This window comes from Simochromis diagramma, unplaced genomic scaffold, assembly GCF_900408965.1.
Source record: "Simochromis diagramma unplaced genomic scaffold, fSimDia1.1 OVJJ01000603.1, whole genome shotgun sequence".
Classification (NCBI taxonomy): domain Eukaryota; kingdom Metazoa; phylum Chordata; class Actinopteri; order Cichliformes; family Cichlidae; genus Simochromis; species Simochromis diagramma.
Genome location: NW_024387414.1, coordinates 22,576,889 through 22,598,925, shown reverse-complemented (window position 1 = coordinate 22,598,925; position 22,037 = coordinate 22,576,889). Strand labels below are relative to the sequence as shown.

General features: G+C 39.8%; 1 protein-coding gene across 4 annotated transcripts in view; it reads left to right on the top strand.

Moving 5' to 3' along the window:
* lmo7b (LIM domain 7b) overlaps positions 1–22,037 on the top strand; it is a 30,828-nt gene that overhangs the window by 5,812 nt on the left and 2,979 nt on the right. The window contains exons 5-27 of one of the 4 annotated variants that reach the window (XM_040011379.1): positions 1,306–1,412; positions 1,972–2,002; positions 4,197–4,310; positions 4,392–4,545; positions 5,233–5,380; positions 9,777–9,836; positions 10,562–10,730; positions 11,468–11,604; positions 12,596–12,776; positions 12,977–13,573; positions 14,247–14,561; positions 16,037–16,151; positions 16,816–16,977; positions 17,068–17,246; positions 17,356–17,419; positions 19,557–19,592; positions 20,208–20,233; positions 20,359–20,466; positions 20,560–20,643; positions 20,921–21,114; positions 21,299–21,343; positions 21,625–21,677; positions 21,761–21,929. In XM_040011379.1, coding sequence (XP_039867313.1) covers positions 1,306–1,412; positions 1,972–2,002; positions 4,197–4,310; positions 4,392–4,545; positions 5,233–5,380; positions 9,777–9,836; positions 10,562–10,730; positions 11,468–11,604; positions 12,596–12,776; positions 12,977–13,573; positions 14,247–14,561; positions 16,037–16,151; positions 16,816–16,977; positions 17,068–17,246; positions 17,356–17,419; positions 19,557–19,592; positions 20,208–20,233; positions 20,359–20,466; positions 20,560–20,643; positions 20,921–21,114; positions 21,299–21,343; positions 21,625–21,677; positions 21,761–21,929 — 3,248 coding nt within the window. Of the gene's footprint in view, positions 1–1,305; positions 1,413–1,971; positions 2,003–4,196; positions 4,311–4,391; positions 4,546–5,232; positions 5,381–9,776; positions 9,837–10,561; positions 10,731–11,467; positions 11,605–12,595; positions 12,777–12,976; positions 13,574–14,246; positions 14,562–16,036; positions 16,152–16,815; positions 16,978–17,067; positions 17,247–17,355; positions 17,420–17,536; positions 17,597–19,556; positions 19,593–20,207; positions 20,234–20,358; positions 20,467–20,559; positions 20,644–20,920; positions 21,115–21,298; positions 21,344–21,624; positions 21,678–21,760; positions 21,930–22,037 lie in introns of all 4 variants that reach the window. The other 3 variants (XM_040011381.1, XM_040011380.1, XM_040011382.1) reach the window with 3 other exon arrangements.

Genomic DNA, 22,037 nt, shown 5'->3' with positions numbered 1-22,037 from the left:
TGTAAGGATGGAGAATGTGATTACCTTGCATATTTATCAGCTCAGAATAAAATCTATAATCCACCTTTGTAGCTCCAACTCTGTGCCATCAGGCTGTCAGCCAGTCACAACACAATGCAGACACTTACTATACGTTACACACTGATCAATGGTAAATCATTTCTCGTATTCTAAGTGGTCACACTCAAGCAGTCAGATGTCTCACATTTGGATCTTGGAGATGATTCGAGTATGAAATTCAGGTTGAAATTACTTTAAAATCTGAAAACGGCTCTAAATGTATTTGTAGATGGTTTGTTCTGAACATTTCATCTTAACATGTCAAACACTTGAAAAAGGAACAAATTTAGAGTATTGGTCTCGATGTATGTTTCTCCCCTGAAATGTCTTTAAATCAGTTGGTGGGTCAACCCAGAACCAAAGGGTTTATAGGGTCTTGCCTGCCAGGACAGATCCAAAAAATGATAAAGATCACAGATTCAGACTGGACCAGGCCTGAACTGAGATATTTATGTGTTTGCCTTTTCTGATCCTTTATATTTAAGACTTGGAAAACTGCAGTTTTCTGCCTCCTACATTTTATCGCTGTGAGATTATTACTGGATGATTAGAATTTAAAAATCAGGTGTAAAATTAGATTCCAGCTTCATTTGATGAAAGTCCAATGAATGTGCATTTCTCAGACCCTGCTGTAGACAAACATTTTCAAATTGCCTTGTGGTGCAAGAAGGATACAAGACCTGAACTGAAAATGAGTGGAAAGAAAACCTTTGAAAGACAGGAAAACAAGAACTTTACAAGTGACAAGAAAGTCCTGGAAGTAAAATGTAAAGAAATGAGTGGTTTCTCAATACTTTGAACCGTACTGAACTACTTCAAAAATGATAATGGTGACCTTTAGGAGTAGCTGTACTAACATTGACAGACTACTAGATAGGATATGTTAAGCTAATCTAAATAGATCTGTTTGCAGCTCTAGTTGTGCTTGGCTGTAATCCTGCCTGCTGTAGTGGTTGAACAGAGCAAGTATGATTTCTAAACAAATGGGTTACTTATTAGATAATATCTACTGAGTGTTTCTTGACAGATGAATAGATGATTAATGATGAATCAGAATTGATTGTAGGTTGTACTCCCAGCTGTTCTCACTTGGAGAATTGTTTGGATGAGGTGGATTTTAACTGTTTGAGGCTGGAGTTGGTCATTACTCGTTTATCAGAACAAACATCAACTGTTTCTCTAGTTTTTCATGCTGCTTTTTTTTTTTTGTTTGTTTGTTTTTTTTCATCTGTTCTGATATTTCAGGATAATGTGAATGTTTTCCTGAAAGCCTGCGAGAAACTGGGACTAAATGAATCCCAGCTGTTTCATCCAGGTGACCTGCAGGACATCTCCACTCGTGTGACACTCAGGTGAAGTTGCATGAACACATACCGCTGCAACTGGACCTTTAACTCTAACTTTATTGCAATTGCACAGTGATACTTTGTACAATAGTACAGTGAAATAGTTGTACGGTCCCACATCTTGCTATAAAAGCAAGAAAATCAAAAGAAAAGGCATATACAGAATAAAATAAATACAGTATGAGCAGAACCACTGTGTACTGGCAAAATACACGAGGGCCTAATGTTTTCTGCGTAGGTTATAGTTACCACTGACTGAGTTTTCAGTGTGTGTATTTAAAAAGATAAAAGTGAACGTGCTGCTTTGCATTAATAAATGTCTGCACTTTCACTAACAAGCTGCTCCTTTCTATGAGCTGATGGCCTGTTCTCCATAAAACCTGATAAGTTGCTGATTAGTGAGGATTGCAAATGAGAAGGCTTAAGATGTCACTGTAACTTTTTTCCTTCACAGTTATCTCATTCACCGGGACTTTTCAGTGACGCAATCGAAATGTAAATTGTAGCAGCAGATGTTTGGCTCTTTTGTTTAAGTACTTGTTTCTGTCTTGAAATTTTATTTTAGGCGTGACGAAGGCAACAGACGACTCAAAAATGTAAGTCGTTATTCTCTTGTTGGGGTGTCTTTTCCTTTCTGGGTAAATGAGTTGGGTATAAAGCCATAAAGGGAGCAGTGTCCATCAATATATTAGCTTGAACTACTGATGCTGAAGACTTGTCCAGAAGTATGACAAATAAGGTGGCCTTGAGGAGGGGCTGCTGAGCTTGCTGAGGTTGAGGCAAATCCCAGGAGCCTGGTGTTAAAGCCCTCGTAGAGTTTAGAGTGATGGAAATATAAGAATAAATAAGTGGCAGAGGCCGTTTGGAAACTCCCATCTTAACTGCCTCAAGTCTGTGTGTGGAACTGAGTGATGCACATGGACGTGTGAAGCCTCGTTTAAATCGCACAGTAGCTGTGAACTTTAACCCTGGACGGAGGGTTTTGTTTTGTTTTTTCCTCCAGACTACAGTCACTGATGTAGCCTTTTTATTTGTATGTTTTTAGTTAATTATTCTTTCAAATGAACCACTTGGGGTGAATTTGGACCAATTGGAACAGTTTACCAAAAAAGAATGCAGCACACCAGCATGAACTGTTGCACTCCATTTAATTAAGATAAAAATGTTAATGAAATACAATACAAAATACACTTGGTCTTTTATATAATCCATCAGATCTTTTCTTTAAAGTTCTCATTTTGTTTTTGTGAGTACATTCAAAAAAAATTGTATGACTAAAGAAAAATATTTAAATAATATTTATTTAGATGAGATTCAGATTTGTGATAAATTAGCCTGATTCAAGGATTTCTCTTGCAGAATAATGTTGACATCAGGGTTTATGTACATTAGGGTAGTTTTTTTTTTTTTTTTTTTTTTTATATTAATCCAACCTTCTGTTAATTTTCATCTACTTTCCCCTTTTTTATAAGGACTTTTTGAAAAGCCAAGAGTAATTATGGGTTTCTTGCTTTATTAAATAAAATGGAATCATGCATGGCTAATATAGGATTAACCTGTGATCTGTTGCAAGCAGTGAAGTAATTTCCTTGGCATGAGAGAGAACTGGAGAGAAAGAAACACATTTTATCCTAATTAAGTTTGACATAAGCCCTGAATGCTTGTTTACGCTCTGCTTGTACAAATTAGGGGAAAATAAAACTAATTGCAGCTATAATGGCGCCAACAGTCTAATATGGCAAACAGAAATGCTTACTTTTGAAAAAGGGATTATTATAGTGAGTCGTGGAACATCGTTTTACTTGGAAAATCGAAGTAGCTTCGTTGGTGCACCTTGATACTGACACTGATGGCTGAAATTCAGAAGTGAAACTAGTGATTTCTTCAAAGGAAAAATTGATTCTTACACATGGCAAAAAAACTGAATGCAATTTAGAGGTGCATATTTCAATTCTTCATTTTCCTCCTCTTCATCATCATCTTTTTCTTCCTCTCACTGCACTGCTTTAAAGAAATAAAGGCACATTCGATCATCACAGTTTTGAGCAAAGTCAGTTGAATTTCAGCTAGGAAGCATAAACAAGAGAACCAATTAACCAGAGTGGTGTTACAGGTGGGGGCTGTAGACCACTGCTCGCTCCGTTTATCCCTCCTGACTGAGTTTCCTGTAGTTTAGCTCTCTGATAGTGTCCTTGACATTAGTGGTAGCCCACGATGGACCTGCAGCTCATTCAGGCTGTGCTGTCACAAGAAATATCACAGGATCACAGGAGACGGGTGGTTTTTCACCAGGAGAGCTAGACGGGGCCATAGAAGGGCATCAATCCAAGTTGCTTTATGTGAGGAGGAAGAAATTGTTCTACTTGCATAAGCACAAAATGACAGCTAGTGGGCAGCTCATGAGCACGTTTCTGACCAAACTGTCAGAATTGGACTCCATCAGAATGGCATGAGGGCCTGATGGTAGGACCTGAACTGGCAGTTCTTTCAGTGGCATCCCCTTTTACATTTGCTACAGCATCACCGGACTCTTCCACGTGGTTCAGAAGAGAGGAGTCTTAACAACACTTGGAAAGTTGTCTTGTTGGTGTTGTTGTATCTGTAGTACGCCTGTTTTCACTTTCAAGTTTAACTGAAAGCAATGATCAGCTGTTCTCTTAATTTGTTTTGAGCAGTGTGGTGTCTTTTCTTTCTTTTTCTTTTTTTTTTTTTCTCTTTTTTTTTTTCTTTAAGTAAGGAAGTAGGTTGGTGTGTTTGGTCATATTTGTAATTCTGTCTATTCTTTCTCAGGTTCTGATAACAATTTACTGGTTGGGTCGCAAGGCTCACCTGGACACATTGTACAATGGCCCTCAGCTTAATTTGAAGGCTTTTGAGGGCCTGTTGGGGCTGGCCTTGTCCAAGGTAATTTTTTATTTTTCTCTATAAGTATTTAAAGATTGTATTACTTTATTTTTATACTTCTGTTAACCCTTCCTACTCCAGGCTCTAGATGAGGGTGGTGTACCTGTGAAAGACGGCAGCGATAGTTTGTGCCAAAATCCAGAAGAGGAATGTCAGTACAAAAATTACAGGCGAGGCAACTCTGCAGACAGCATTGACTCCTTTAACTCCCGGGCCCTGCACCCAAATGTTGAAGGTACATTTGTGATACAATGACTGGGGTGTGAAGGAATCTGTTTGGTTTCCGCTAAATATTTTGGCACTGCAATTTGTGGAAAGATTATGGAGATTATAGCTGATGACGGCTTTCTTTTTTCTTTTCCCCTTTATTGCTGTCTTTTGTTTTTGAAATGTAACTCTGCTCATTGATTTTACACTAACTGCTTTTGAAACTTTTGCAAAAGTGAAACTTTTTTTTTTTTATCCTTGTAAGATCAGCCTGAAACTGCTAAAGTGACAGAAATGTACCCCAAAAATGTGTTTTCACAAACTTATAATAACACATTTTTGGGGGATTCCATGTTAATACTGTTAATCGATGTCATTTTGGTGGATCAACAAAGTTCTGACCTGCTGCTCTTTTATGCAAGTTTTTTTTGTCCGCAAGTGTTGATGTCAGGCTCAGTGCATGTCAGTGATGGATTCTGCACTCTGGTGTGATAACTGTGTGTGTGTAATGGGAGAGGTTAAATACTTGCCCTGATACTCCCTAAAGGCTTGACTGTGTGAAGGCTCAGTCATCCAGGAAAGGTTTCTTTCTGATGTGCAACCTTCCTTGTATTTTGATGAGGTTTAGTTCAGCTTTTGTTTTTCATACATGTTTTATTTTCCCCCATTTAAATGTATATTTTTGGGGTAATTTTCGTGTCTCTGTAATATCTAGGTTTTGGAGGCGACGCAGAAGCTGAGCAGGTATTCAAGATGGAAAACAAGCAGGTGACAGCTCATCAAAACAAAGGCTATGTCCCACCACTCAGACGAAAACAAGGACCAGAGGAGAATGGAAGTGGCTTCGCGAGTCCGTTTACCAGGTGCTCCAGACGTTTCTGTGACCAAATAAAAATTCCTCACAAACTGCTGCTGCCTAACTTACCCGTAGGCGACCTTTCAAAAAATAGCTTTTATATTTCTAACTTCTTGCTTATTTTATGTGTGATATGAAGACGAGTGCATAATGTAAATGATTAAAAGAATAACATACTTCTGTCTTTATATGAAGCTGGAGTTCAGATTCCTTAAATATGAGCCCGAGTTTAGTCAGTGGAATACAGTCGGGTTGTTTTTCTTTCAGGCTCGGTTTGGATTGAATTTCACACTTGTCAGAACTGTTAAAGGCTGCTTGGTTTCCGACAGTTTGGAGTTTCTAATTTGCAGCGGAGTGCTTTTTCCTTCACACTAAACCCTAATCCAAATCAATTAACAATATGAACAATGTCTGCATCCATTCATGGGCACAGCCATCACAAGTAGTCACTTTGGTATGACACAAACAAGGTGGTTATTGTTTTCAAGGTATTTAAGCTGTTCTTTGCCTGCTAGACTTGTTTAAAACGTCGCTGTCAAGACTAATTGCCTATTTTTTATTTTTATTTTTTTTTTTTTAAGTGTCTGTTACAACTTAAATTATTCTTCTAAGGATTATTTTTGAGCTTGGATATTGTCACTTTTTTAAATTCCTTGTCAGTAAAGATCAGCTGGGTTCTCGAGTTTCACACTTGCTAGTGATTTTACTCACTTATCTTTTTAATGAACAAAGTGTAGCAGTGGCTGAGTGCTCGTGTGAGATGAGCACCAGACTTGGTAACACGTCACCGCAAAGGGTCAGCTTGGCAAGTGAACCTCTGCGTTCTCATGATAGCAGTTCCCAAACTATCAACACGGGTCATTTGCTATAAATTCTGATCCGATTTTTCTATGAGTAAATTACATTTTGCAGTCTTTGACAAGAGTGTTGGTTTAAATCATTGGTGTGCAGTGACTTTTACAGAAGGGCAAGCAGAGATGATGTCATACATGTTAATCTGAAAGTGCTGGTGGAGCCAGCACCTGTTCAGTTTGCCTGTTTTATTAAATCAGACATGGCAGGAGCCATGTTCCCTCTCCATTAGCATTGCTTGCTAAAGAAGTGATTAAAATGATCTTTTATTGGATGCTGGTCAAGGGTATCAGTAAGAGAGAATTTATCATAAGTGCTTGTTTACTTGCTAATGCTAGCTGTTTCCACACAACTGATCTCAAAAGCAATGAAAGCAGAGCCGCAGGCAGCTTGTCCTCAATTTGCAAAAAACATGGAAAAAGCTGCTTGTTTCCCTGCTCAGTCCACTGTTAACAGGACACAGACGCACCCATAGACTAAAAACATGGTATAGATTTCATGGAAATTGAAGGCAAGTGGAGTTGTTCCCCCTCCAGATACTTCAGCCCACTGTGGTGACAAGATGGCAGTAATGTAAAGATGGAAGCAACTGGATGAAAGGTTTTGACAGAGTGCTGCTTGAGGTAAAAGGAGATTGCTTTCACTTGGTTTTAACTGATGCATGGTGTTTTTGTTAGAACTCGCAGGGAAAGCACAGTTTGCTTTGCTTGCCCTGATGGAACCTCTGTGCTTGAAACTATGTTCTTGTCCTAATTCATAGACTTGTCCTCTGTATTCTGCATTTGAAAGGCTCAGTTGTAGTGCTTGGGTTATCACCATGTTGGCTATTAAAAGCCATGGTTGTCTATGAAGCGTATAGTTTATGGATGTTTTATACATGCATCACACAGCCTCTGCTAATAGGTACGAAGTAACTGACAAAAGTTTGCTTTATAGCATCCACTCTTTTAGAAGTTTTGCAATTCAGTTTTGAGGAGTGAAATTCTCCAAACTGGTTGACTTGTTTTTAATAAGACATCCACAGTACAGTTGTCACAAAGGGAGACATCCTCTATAAAGGCCTACTCCGTTTATTAAGGCTGTCTTTAAAAAATAAAATAAAAATGTTTTAATGCTTTGTATCTTATTTTATTTAACATAAGCAATACCCTAAAATAAGCTAATAGGCCTCTCTGGCTTTTTATTAGCACTGTTATTGTGGCATATTTAAGCTTAGGGTTTAAAATCTCACAATCTAACTACAGCACATGTGCTCACAGTTTGCCAGACACCAAAAGTTTGAATGCTTCAAAAAAGAATCACCAAAGCTGATGAAGATTTGAATGGGTACGTGAAGCTGAAGATCAGGAATTTTTCATAGCGAGCAAATGGTTTAGTTTTAGTTCAGGTTTGTCTCCATTTATGTCCATAGTGATGGCAGAGCCATATGTTTTAGTTTTCCAGAAATCTCACAGTGAGAACGCAGGATATCATCTTTACATGGAAACTAGGAAGCTAACTTCAAACTCCATTAAATGTCATGAATCTGCACTGATACTTTGAAACTGAGCGAATTTAGGACATCTTTAAGTCTCAGTGGTGCTGCAGTGTTTGAGGTTAGGAACAAAAGAAGAGTTTTGTCACTGAAAAGAGCGAAATCGCTAATGACGTCAGACTTGAGAGGTCGATGAGCACGGACCCATCTTTGGAGTCAGGCTCACTCCAGGAACTGTAGTTTTAAACATTATTTTTGACTCCACGGGTTGTTGCTTGTGCCAGTCCCTTTTTTTTTTTTTTTTTCCTCTTTCTTCCCCTGAAACTAAATACGGATGCAAATGCTCTGCTTTACTATTTACTCGGCCACAATAAAAAGCATCTTCACTGCATGAACAATGAAAGTAATTTTGTAAATCTAACAATATCCTCAAGAACTAAAGAGTGATTTGCTTTTAGGCATTAATCAAATGTCTGCTTGGTAACATTTGGAGCCGCTTCCATTCAAGCTCATTCCAGCTGATTTATCTATGATCACTATTGGCTGTGGCTAAACGTAGATTTGGATATATCACTGTTTACTGCAGCACTGCAGATGCCCCTCCGTCTCCTCAATGCCATTTCACTATCTGTTCTCCTGAGTGTGCCACTGAAGAGCTTTTCCTGCAAGCTCTGTGTGAGGAAGACTCGGAGGATGATTATACTGAGGCAGACCCAGTGTTAGACGACTTGCATTTCAGACAAATGCAGCAGACACTTCATCAGACATCTGCCAATCTGCATTATGACCGCTTCTTACCCCAATATTGGACACCTGAAGAGGAGGTTCGTGTACGCAGGATCTACCTTGGCTCCCAAAGACGTCCCCTGGTACCATAAAATGCAGCGCCTGAGGTCTGTCTCTTTTTATCATTCAAAGCAGTGTTAACAAAGAAATATGCTTAAAACTAATACAAAACAATGGTAAAATTGCAGTATTGTACTACTTAAAGCTGGAAATAATTCATGGATTGCTTTGCAAAGCAGAAATAAAATAATGGCTGCCTTTACTGGCTTGAGCTTAGTTTTTACTTACATTAAACTCTAACATGAAGATGTGATGCTAAAATAACAAAGTGTGACGCAGCAGTGGATTTATATGCCAGCTGTAGCAAACTAAATATTAGTTTGCTAAGCACAAGGAATTAGCTAGCAGTAGTTTGCAAGAATAATGTCATTTAAAGCTGATCTAGGATCTTGCAGTGTATATTTTTTAATCCTGTTTTTAATCTTTCATTGTAAGACCTGTGTCTATAAGGTCTGCTGCTAATTGTGTTGCACACATTTCATATATTTGCTGTTCTTTTCTTTGACTGTAGCCGTAAAGCCTTGGCTTTTGCAGAAGAGTTTGACGTTGACTTCGTATCTGGAAAGCCCCAGAAGCCTGAACTTTTGCAGCTGTCCTGAAGATCCGTACATAACAAGCACACGATCATAACAATCCTAACCACAAACTGCTCTCGTTGTGGATTGAAGCCTTTCCACACATTTACAAATATCCAGCTAATGAGAAGATGTTAAAACATGCACAGTTTTCTCATTTATTGTATGAAATTATCAAGATCATTGTTTTGGTTTTTTTTTTTTTTTTTAAACCAGCCAAATGTTGTATCTGCCACATTGCTGAGTGATGCATTTGTTAGTTTGTTCACATTCTTTATAACATGAGCTGTGCCTTCAATTTTTTTTTTTCCAGTTTATTGTGTGAATGTCATCGCTTTTGAAAAATAAAGTATGATGCCACAGGTCAAGAAACTGCGTGGAGTATTTTATATGCAGTACAAAAACATTTTGTCTGGTGTGTGTTAGTGTGTGAGATGGGTTTGAGTGGCTGTGGTCTTGAAGCTGTGTGTATTACAAAAACATGGTCTCATTCATACAGCACCTCTTTGTGTTTTGTGGTCTAACCTCTTATCCTGACCACTTCTTTTTAAATTTATATTATGCAGCATGTTGCTGGATGCTTTATCAAACCAGGTCCACTACATGTAGGCACACAATGTTCATCAGTCTTCATGTCTGTTTCTCTGGTTCTTTAGAGCCAGTCAAACCCAGGTCAAGCCTGAGAGACCAGTTCAGGTCAATCCTGGCTGGATTTGGTAAGTTCCGAAGTCTTAAACATAAAATCGTAGCAAAAATGTCTGAGGCCGCTTTGACGTGACTGCTTTATTGCCGCTTCATCCAGGTATGCTTTTGTTTGCATTCAGTTTTTAAAGAACCAAAATAATGCCACCAGAATAGTTTCCCTTTTCATGAAGGTGGAGCGTGTGGTGCACATCACCTCTATTAATTTTCTGGGCACAGGCTTGACAGTGGAATTTATGACAGGACTGTTTGTAATCAGTCTTGGTTCCTCCCATCAGATTATGTCATTGTTTTGATAGACCACCTTCTAAATGCTGCTGTAAGTTATTTGAATGTCATGTATGACATCCTCTGTTGCCCAGAGCAGTGTTATTACCTGTTATGAGTCATGACTGTTGTGTTATCCAGACAGCAACATCTGTTACATTTTTTTTTCTCTCTTTTCTTTTCCAATACTTTTGCATTGCTTGACTGGCATGCTACATTCGTGCTCGCACTTTGCTGAGGATTCTGTCATTTCATTGCAGAATGTGCTGCTACAGCTGGCAGAACTGCACCCTGGTGTGTGTGTGTGTGTGTGTGTGTGTGCGCGTGCATGCAAGCAATGTGGCTGTTATCATGCATACCCTGCTACGTGGTGCTCAGAAGTGTCACTTTCATGCAATATGAAGCTGCAGTGTAATCATATAATGTCATCCATCATTGTTTAAGTGCCTTGCCTCCCGTGTGTCTGAACCAGGAGCAAATCTCTCAGTGACATCCCGATGGTGTACCCTGTGCGAAAGGCTCCTGATGCAAACACTACTCATGATGAAAGTCAGGACACCGGATTGACAAGAATGTGGAATCAAGACAACAGAAGGAAGTGTAGCGTTGCTGCCAAGGATGCCGAAGCTCAGTGGCAGGATGTAAGTTGATGCATAAATGCTGACACAGCAATATTTTTCACGGTCCGTTTGGTGTTTTGAAGCTTTTGAGCATTTTTGTCATCAGATGGTGATTGTAGATCTTCACATTTTGCTTTTTCTGCACATTTAAATGACTCCTCTTTCGTATTCTTATAAGTTGAAATTTAAAGCTTATTTTTGACATTTCATATTACAAATTCAAGATTCGCTAAATTAGACACTTGTTGTAAGAGAATGGCAAATGGATTAAGAATATTGACAGCAGCTCCTGAGTTGGGAAGGTCCTCGGGTACTAAGGAGAAACCTGAGAGCTAAGAAGGTGGGACATGACGTTAATAGAATAAATAAATAAAAAACAGCCTGTAGAGCAGTAATGGAATAAAAATCAACTTTATTTTCATTGGACACGTTACAAGTGCAAGGCAACGAAATGCAGTTTGCATCCATCTAGAAAGTGGTTTTAGCAATAATATGGTCGTCTTGCTCCTGAAATTTGGATAAATCATCTCTTAAAAAGTGGAAAATAGTTGAATGTTTAGAGATCAAAAAACTCAGTGTGTTAAGAGCATATCTGAATATACTCATGCTGGTTAATAGTAGTTTACAAATACAGTATTTGTAAACTACTAAGTCAAGAATGCAGATGTGGTCTAAATTGAAGTGGCTTTTTGGGGGGGTAGTTTTTGATAAGCACACAGGCAGTGGTGTAGTTGGTTGATGTTGTGCATTTCTTTCAGGACTTGAAAAAGTGGAAGACCCGTCGTAGGAGCACAAAGTCTGAACTTCGAACTAAATCACAAGACAGAGAGCATGTAATGGATAAGATGATCAACGGGTCTGTGACAACTATTGAGAAGAATGAAGCAAAACTAAAGTATGTTTGTGCTACAATTGTTTTTAAAAAGAATAAATTCTTAAATATTTTTAAACAATGCCTAATGTATGAAAACAGCTATTTGCAGTGGCATGAAAGAATTTTTTTACTCTTTATTCATTTATTTTTGGCTTATTTGTTTCAGATCATCGATCAGATAATAATAATAATATTAGACAAAGATGACCTGAATAAATACAAAAGGTTTTTTAATAATTTAATTTATTAAGGGCAGAAAGCGATCATAACAAAGCTGGCCCTGTGTGGAAAAAGTAAATCAAGAATTGTGATTAATCACATTTATTTCAGAAAGCAGATTTCAGTTTCACTGGGCTGTTGCTGCTTCAGGACATGGATGACTTGCTGTAATTGATAGAACCATGAATTCTGCTCTCTACCAGAAGATCCTGAAGCAGGATGTCAGACCATCAGAACTCAAAACCACTTGGGTTATGCAGCAGGACAGTGATCCAGACACACCAGCAAGTCCACCTCTGAATGGCTCAAAAAACCAAAGCAAACCATGAAGCTTTAGGAGTGGCCTAGTCAGAGTTCATTCTTAAATAATATTAAACAGGACAAAAATCCTCCAGTGTGACTGAATGAAACTTATTTTGCAAAGATGAGTGGGCAGCGATGTGAAGGACCCTTTGCTAGTTATCACAAATACTTTATTGCAGTTCTTGCTGTCAAGGGTGGAACAACCAGTTAATAGATTTAGGGGGCAACTACTTTTTCCACACAGAGCCAAGTAGGCTTGGATAACTTTTCATTTAACCTTAATTCATTTTATTCATACTCTGCTTATATTTGTCTTATATTAATATTTGTTTGATATGAAACATTTCACATATGCAATAAATCAAGAGGTCAAATACAGTTTCACAGCACTGTACCTTTTTATAACTGTATATATACTCCTGTCCTTCCTCCATGTTTTCTGCTACCTGTAATCCTTCGGTTACTCTTCCCCTGCATATTAATACCCCAGATACCAGCAGTCACCTTGGACCAGGAACACAGCGCCTCGTCCTTACTCAACAACGTCTCCATCAAAATCAAGCTCTGATCTCCGGCCACATACTCGAGCTCTGCTGGCCCGCAGCTATGCCACCGAGGCACCTTTCAGCCCCACGGTTCCTCTTAGCTCCCAGAGCTCAACCCATGCTCAAGTAGGTTTACACTATTGAGTTTTACCTCCCTGATGTTAATGAGCACCACACACTGTTTTAATAATGGGATTAAAAATGCTTATGATTTTAAAAAATTTATTGAGTACAGCTGAGTTGTGAAAAGTGTTATAACCTTTTAGGTGTTTTTATTATATTGCCAGATGGCATAACTGTACTCATTGTTGGCCCTTTCCTCTCAGGGTGGAGCAGTGGTTGTCCCTGATGGAAAAGTCTTGGGAGAGGAGATCCACTTTGCCTCCACGGCTTTAGATGAAGCAAAAGTTGGCATGCCTTCTCTAGGCTTTCCTGTGATCTCTCAAACCCAAGTGAAATCCCAGAGCAGCACAGCTCCTTTCCAGTCCACCTGTGAACTTTCCCAGCCACAAAATGGCCTTACAAACCAAATCTCCACTCATTTTACAGCTTTACAGCTGAACGAGACCACAAATTCTAAAAGCAAGAAAAGTCCCACTTTATCCATGTCTAGTGAACGAAAAGCATTTTTTTATGTTCATCCGGAGCTTAAAACTGCTGGTGAGGATTTATCGCATCAGAACGACAACTCTCAGGAAGACGGACAGAAGTCCTCTTGGGAAGCAGCAGCAGAGCAAAGCACGGCCCCGCAGACTCCAGGCGTCTACAAGTTCTTGCCCAGAACTGTTTCCTGGTCTGGCTCAGCCAGCCTTCCCCGTGGTTACCGTCGGTCTGAGGGCTCATCCCGTCTCTCTTCTGCTATCACAGCCAGACCCTTTGGGACCAAGCAGTCCAGAGTGTCATCACTGCCCAGAATGTACAATGTGAGTTCACTGGTCGCTGTGGCCCTGTTGCTCTTTAAAAAGATTGGTTTTATCACACCGTATCCATTTAACTGCATTAATCCAGCCTAACACCCATCTTCCTCCTCAGCTGACTCAGTTTAAATATTAACAATGTCACTGTCAAACCTGCAATTCATTCAGGTTTTTGATCAAGCTTAAAAACCATGTTTGGGCAATTATAAGAGCTGAAAATGCTGATGGTGATGAACATGGATGCCAGGAAACCTTGGGTCTAAATCCAAACTTTAAAAAAAGTGTTATTTAATTTTTTGTTTAACAGAAAAACCTGTCGTTCTGACATTATTTTACAGTCGGCCTGTTATTTTTCTGGCTAAATGGCATTTTAGTGTCTGAGGTGGTGTACAGGGATTTGTTAAGACAGCCTAATAAGCTTAAGTAAGTTGGTGTAATGAGAGCATTGTGTATGTATGTATGTATGTGTGTGTCTGTCTGTGCACACTGTGTGAGCTAACTTGTTACCTTTTGTTTTGATTGCCTTCCTCATTAATAAAAGAAGTGCTGCTGCACTGCGGAGTTCATTCCCAGATTACACATTTCTCACGAATCCGCTGGTTTTACACATTTTTAAGGCCCTACTTTAACATTTCAGCGCTGCAGATTCTGAGCACATCTTGTTTTTCTTAATCTCTAGGTAGATGACAATCAGGGTGTGCTGCTGAACAGTGAGAGAGAGGATTCTCCATCTTCACCATCTCTGAAAAGACAGACTGCGACCGCCCAGCTGAGCGGTCCGTATCAGACCAACCAGGGGAAGCAGACTGGTGCAGGACAGGAAGAGCAAGTGACTAGCTCCAATCTTTCCAGCCAGACCTCCTTTCAGAGCAGTGGCTATTACTATCGACCCTCCATTCAAAGCCAGATACTGCCTCAACCTTATTCAAATCTGCAGTCTCGTCAAAATAGAGGCTTGACCTTCTCAGCTGATGGAAGCACAGATCTTCCAAAGGTATGCTGGAGTATTTTTGAACTTGTAAGATCATATCAAATCAATGACATTTATGTGATTACCCACTGCTCTGTAGAAAAAATGAATGAAACAAACTCCTATAAAAGTTTGCTGCCCTATGGCCAAGTCTCACTTGGAAATGAGATTTAAATCTCAATTAAACTTTTCACCTGGATAAATAAAGGATGAGGAGGATGATAATATAAAATCAGATTTAAACTGGCTGGATCTGGACCAGTTCTAGAGCTGCTGCCATTTTCAAATCACTCCCCAACGTCACTTTCTGACCCCCTGCAGTTATTGTGTAGTTACACTATGGACCCCAGACTTGTGCAGAGAGCAAACATCAGCTTCTGTATCGAATGTACTTGACTTTCATGAACCTGGGCTACAGTGAAAGCTAACAGCAGTTTTCAGTGGAAAAATCCAGTTTCCACTCTCAAAGTGCATTAGTTCAGGGGCCTGACCAGCTGCATGTGTGCGGCTCTTTTGTTTCTTTGGTTTTCTTTTTGTTGTTGTTTTTGTTTTGTTTTTTCACTGTCCCAGAGCTAGAGCATTGACAGTCTGCTCCTGGGAGTTTCCTCAATCTTTGTCCAAGTTGGAAGGTCACAATTTTACACTAGACAATGAAGCCAATGCAGAAACATCTTAAACCTGCATTATATGTGAAAGCCACCAGGTGGCAAAAGCTGTGGTTGCAGAAAGACTTTTGGTCCTATAGATGTCTGGGAAAGCAGCTTTCTGTCTTTACTTCTGTAAACAGTTTCCTGCGGAGTTTTTGACCCAAAATTAGTTTGACTTATTTTGGGTTGTCTTGGGAGGGAAAAAAATGTTTAAAAAATTGAGAATTATCTGTGGTGTGATTATTGGCTAATGACTTGTTTGACAGGTTGCACACATGTTCACTTTCCTCTTTGCATCTATCCAAAAAACAACGGTGAGAGTGCTCATCCCAAGGCTTTAAAATGGGGCTTGATGGGATGTAGGGAACAGCCATGATGGCTACACCCGTCTTTTATATCATGAAATTAGACACTTGGAGAGGGATCGTAAGGTGTAATGAATGATTGTTCTCATTAAATAAGCTCAGTGACGACCAGAAAATTAACATTTTGGAATATTGGGAAATATTTATTTTCAGACATTTTGACTTGTAGACTGGTGTCATTTATATCATTAGATAAGGTTAAATGGGTGTGTGATGAAATGGTGTTGTCATGACAACTTCTTTTTTTTTTTTTTTTTTTTTTTTAAATTACCATTCACTACAGTGTTTCAAACTTAAAGCAGCATTAATATGGCATTTCTGACAGTAACTGGTCATTCAGTGTATCCCTTCCTTACTATATTTGTGTAGCGGGCCACTCAAGTCTCTAATTTCCACTAGGAAGCATTCGACATTGGATCACACGGTGTCACCTTTACGTGTGTGTGTGTGTGTGTGTGTGTGTGTGTGTGTGTGTGTGTATTTCCAGGTGGATCACAGTGACATGAGAGTGAGCCTTACTCTTAAACCCAACAGTCTAGCTGACTTTGGTTTCCATACTCACTGGGACTCGACGGGGGCGAGAGTTAAGCTCATTCAGCCCGGTAAGACTCTTGTTAAATGTAACTCTGGAGTGCTGAAGTTTTGTCACAAGAACAGAACGTTACATTTAGCATCTTTGTGTGAGACAGGAACAAGTCAGTGACAGATGTTTTCTTTTTTGCTTTTTATAGAGGAAATTTGCTCTCACAGGTTAACGCTTAGAGAATAAAACGGTAACGGATGACACTGACAGTTCAGGTCACAGACTAAAAAGGCATCAAATTTGTTAGTGGGTCGATTTTTGTTATGAGGGAAATTGTATGCAGCAGAAGGGGAAGAGTGCAGAATTTCAAAGCTATTTTTTTATTCTGGTGGAGGGGGAGAGATGTCAAAACGGCTACATTTTGATTATGTTTTCTGAACATGGTAATTATGTATACAGTTACTTGTAGGGAAGAGAAACTTTAACCTAGGAGTTTTACAGTATTTGAGGGCTTCTGAGCATCAAACTACCAAATGTAGCCAGTGATTTAAAACGCAACCATGAATAATGGATTGGACATGAGAGAGGTGTCACTTACTCGCTGCTTAGTGGCCCACTTTCAGATAGGAACAGCTCCTACTGTGTTTCTCACTTCATGCTAAGCAAATAATTTCTGAATTGGCACTTTGGTTTTTTCATGTTATGCCGTACTCGTTTTCATCTTTCTTCATTTCTTCCCTCAGGCAGTCCAGCCGAGCTCTGCCAGCTGCGTGTCGACGACGAGATCGTGGCTGTCGATGGAGCTGCGGTGGCACACATGAACTACGACCAGTGGAGGGATAAAATGGCATCTGCCCTGCAAACCGGCAGTTTGACCATGGACATTCGGCGCTATGGCAACAAGGGTAGGATATTGAGTAAAAGCGGCTCTGTTTTACCACTTCCTGAAATTATTAGCGTGGTCTTAGAGTTGATGGCTAGTTGTTTTTAATTAGATTGGAGCACCGGCGAGGGGACTCATCACAGCCAGCCAGGCCAGAGCAGGGTGACCCTCAATCTGACTGCTGCTTCTTCGCCTGTCCTGATAGGGTGCCCTGATCACCATGCCAACAGTGCTGCCTTTCCAGACACACAAGTCACACAAGGGTTCAAAAGCAATGGGCACACAGACAACGTGAGCACTATTTTAGCAGCTATCACAGCAATTAAAAAAAAAAAAAAAAAAAAAAAAATGATCAAAGCTCTTCTTATAGTTTGTGGTGTCTTTTTTTTCACCTGCATAGGTGATGCAGGGTAAAGTCATGGGTGGAGAACTTTGTGAGACACATAGGACAGCCAGAAATAAAGGTAACACCAAGCATAAAGTGTAATTGCAGTGATATTTAAAAAAAACACTTCCTCTAAAAATAACTCGGGTGTAATATGTGTAATTTCTCACTTTGCCCACCCTTCCTCTTCATGTAGATTGTAGTACTATTATTAGAAAAAATCAGAAAAGGAGGGCAGAATTTTTCAGGCAGCAAGGTAAAATGGCAGTTTGAACTTCATGTGAAGCGGCTTCGGTGGCTGGTGCTTGGCTTGGTTTGAGTTGTCATTAGAACTAAATATGCATTTTTAGTATGCTTGTTTTTTTTTTTGTTTTTTTTAAAGAATATTTAGGAAATGCTAATTATAAGGAATCAAAAGATGCATGGTGATTAGCTGATTGCCTTTTACTAGATAACCACTGTGATAACATCAGTCTATTATAATTTCTAGCAGTGCTTTAATCAGAGCAGTGTAACCACAAATTACACCAAAGTAAATCAGCTATTAAAGGATTTCTATAAATTGCTGTTCGTTGTACAGTTTGTTCAAGAAAAATCGCAGAAGAACTGAGGGCAGGGGCGCAGACTGTACTGCTTTTCACAGTGCTTGGCCAATTTTAACCAAACAGCCACAGAGATACAGCACTGATCATGTCCAAAATATAGAGACCACAATAAATATAAGCCTATATTAAGATGATCTCCTCTCATTTCTCAGTTTTTGCATTGATTTCCTCTTAGTTCCTATCAGGTGCAGGAAGGGGTCAGGAATTTGAGGCATTTAACAAAATGACAATGATGCAGCTTTGCAGCCATCATCTTGAAGTCATTGCAGATGAATAGTTATGTAAAAGGTTTTCCAGGACCGCATAAAGTCCTGTGGAAAGCCCCATGATTCAGTAGCTTAGAATAATCTTAAGCAGCGAAAACTTGAATTCATCGTTTTGGGGAAGATATTGGTCTCTCAAATCATTGTGGATGAACATTGGTTCAGTTCACTTAAGTGTGAAGGCGTTCGTTTATGCAGAGGTCCCTCAAGGTGTGACCACAGCCTCTCAATCAAGTTAAGATCTGGACTTTGACCGGGCCTTTGCAACACTTCTTTGGCTGTGGTCTCATATTTGACTCTAGAAGAGTTTAGTGAACTCGTTGACTGCGAGGTGCTCAGCTCCCGTGGTTGGAAAAACAAGACCAACACGCCATCCTTCTGTGCTGATGTGCTTGTGTGTTTTCATGCGTTTGGTTTTCACCAAATGTTACACTGTGCATTGTTGCCAGACATCTCCACTTTGGTCTTGTCTGTCCAAAAGACATTGTTCCACAAATCGTGCGCTTTGTTCAGATGCAGCTTTGCAAACCTTTAGAAGCTGTGCTGCTGTGCTCTTAGAGAGAAGAGCCTTTCTCCTGGCAGCTCCTGTAGAGTCTGAAGATGCATCTCTTGGGCTTTTTGCATTTTCTCGGAGCATTGCACGGTCTGACCTTGGGGTGAATTCACTGGGATGTTCACTTCTGGGAAAATGATGGCATTGTGTTAGCACACTTCAGTGCTCCAGACCTGCAAACTGCCAAAACTTCTGCTTCTGTAAAGGTGCTCACACGTGCTGGTGATCCATCAAACAAGTGCAGTTGATCACCAACATCTGCTGCTGCTGACCTTTACCTAGTTTTTTATAGGTCTGTATGTAGTCCTATGAAAGGTTTTTTTTTTTTTTTTTTTTTACTTTTTTAACCCCCCCCCCCCCCCCCCCCCCATATAACTATGTGATGTCTGTTTTGTTTAAGCTTACCGTTATATTTTATGGCAGCTTCTATACTTTAATCATATACCAAAGGTACATCATGATGGTTCTTTTAAATATACCAAGAGTACTTCCTCACTCATATGTCCCTTCAGCAACCTGCCTCTCTCCTGGCTCCTCTCTCCTTGAGATGCATTTTGGAAATTAAGGCATCCCTAAATAATGACACACTGGAATTGATTTCCAGGTTACAGACAGGAGGCGGAGGAGATAAGGAGGCACAAAACAGAGAAATGAGAAGAGCCCACTGTGTGCAACGGTTCTTTATGTTGTTTTCATTGTTTGATCAGTAACTTTCTGGCACGAAGACTGATATCCTCTGCTGTCCTTTGTGGTTGTTGATGATTCTGTGTGTCCTACGATGGCTTTTCTCTTCAGGCTGTGCAGGATTCAGCTCGTGGGTGTACTTATGTGGTAAATATTTGCACTGTGTGTAGCTGCTGTTGCGATGCTGAAATCTAAAGACCCACTGTGTGTCAGGCTGCATCATCAAGCAAACACAGCAAATTTGTGCTTGCTTTACCGCACACTGTGATACCTTTCTTGCATTTACAAGTTCTTGAGGCTTTGTTCTGCAGCTTCTTTTTCAGAATTTGCAGTGCAGCATCTTTAGCTGGGGATACATTAGCAGAATAGTGTGCTGAATTTTGATAAACTGTCGGCATGTTGGCCCTGATCATTGGAGAGTGATGATCCTGAATGAGTGGTGAGAAGTGTTTAATTCAGTCCTACTGGTAAGTCTTCAGTGACCGGTTTGGGTCATTTTTTTTTTTATTTATTTTTTTTTTATTTTATTTGATTTTATTTTTTTATATAGCTTGTCTGGGATTGGCCAGATGAAGGCCTCTAGCAGAGCTTTCCTGACTGAAGCAGGAACAAAATCAAATATCCACTACATTTTTCTCCAGTCTTCCTTAATCTTCTAATGTGTCCCCAGTAATTGCATCTGTTTAGACCTGCATGATGGTACTCTACTCTAGGAAAAAACAAAACACTACACAGGTCCTAAACTATTATTCTCTCTCACAGGAGGGTCAGAATCTGCGATATCTGATGTAAGTTTCTGTACTATTTGATTAAAGGATGTGCACAGTCAGAAATATGTCACCTGCGTGTGTTTAAAGAGTTGATGTACTGCAGTGTGATCACGTTTGAACTTAGTCTGTCTGTGCATCACCAGCTCCAGGTGCCATCGCTCAGCCCCCCCTCATCCAGCTGGTCTTGGGACCTTGAGGAGGATCGCAGGAGACAGGAGAAGTGGCAGGAAGAACAGGAGCGCCTCCTACAGGTGAAGCCTCTTTCAAACAGAACTAAGGAGCATATGCTTGAAGTTTAGTGCAATTTTATGAAAGTGCTCTGGTGTTTTTGGATTTGCTTTTAGGAGAAATATCAGCGGGACCAGGAGAGGCTGGAGGCAGAGTGGCAGAGAGACCAACGGGATGTAATAGACCCCAAGAAGTCAGGGGTAATGTCGCGTTCATTTTACAGCAGTTTTTATAATCGTTTTTTTCCTTACTAAGGCACCAAAGAAGGGAAGTTTTTTTTTTTTTTTTTTTTTAAAGATCCTAATGTATGACATTTTACTACATTTTGAGATTACACTGGTTACACTATAATGTTGCATTTTCAGTCAGCAGCTCTGACACTGACACCGCACTGAATTATTTTGCTCACTTTTATCAGTGTGTTATATTGTTTTTCGTTTTTCTAAATACTCTACATGTACAATATTCATGTTTCAGCGCCAGAAAACCTTTGAGGTGACCTCTGGTGATGTGGACCTCGCCAGGACCCAGCAGCAAGAGAATGCAATGCCGAAGAAAACCAGAGAAGAAGAGCAGAGCACTGATGGAGAAAAGCTGAAAGAGTTGTTGGGGCCAAAACGGCAAAGTAATGCACACGAAGTGCAGAATGAGATGGTTGCCCAACAAGACTGGTAAATAAAAGCTTTGCTTCTTTCTTAATGCTGCTCTTATCCATGTGGTACAAAGAGCATGTTTATTACAAAGAGTCTCATCTGCAAAACGTTCTAAAGCATTTTTTAATCATCATTACTGCTGTTTCTGCTGTGCCTCCTGTTGCTTTTGCTGGGCCTTATTTCTGCTAATGCTGTACCTAAGGGCTGATGGCTCATGTGGCTTTGCTCAGCTGTCCCCTGCACACAGGTCAGATCAAGCCTGGTCCAATTTCCACTGTATTTGTAGTTTTAGTCACGCAGGTCCAGGTTTTGCACACCACTTCAGTGATTTTTGTAAATTAAGCTATTATAAAGGTAGATAATTGTTTGTTTTTTCTTTTAGAGAAAAACACTTTTAACAAATGCTTGATTTATGACTCAAAGCACAATTTCTTAAAAGAAATAAAAGAAAATCACATTAAAATGTTGTGGACTTGAATTAAAAATTGCTCTCAGGGTTGAATAATGCAGAGTTTGTTGTTCCTATAGGACAAAGTCCTTGTCTTCCCCAGTATTAGCTGGGCCTCACAAGTATTCTAGAGGTGAGTTTAGCTCTTCCTCTTATATTATCCGTTTCTGTGTTGGAGATGTACTTCTCTAACCCGTTCAATGTGCTTTTGTTCAGGGGATCAGAGTAAAAGAAAAGGACTGTCTGTGTCCAAGGCTGAGAAAGAAAGGCAGCAGATTTTAGAGGAGATGAAGAAAAGGACTCAGCTTCTGACTGACAACAGCTGGATACGTCAGCGCAGCAGCTTGTACAAGGATCCCATGATTGTTGGGCTTCCTCTGAAAAGGTGAGACCTCAGCCAAGCTGCATTTAAGATTGGACTCATTGCCCAATGGCCTGTTTTTCAGTCTGTGTGTTTCCAATTGTTCTTCTACTACTGTGATTTCTTACCTGC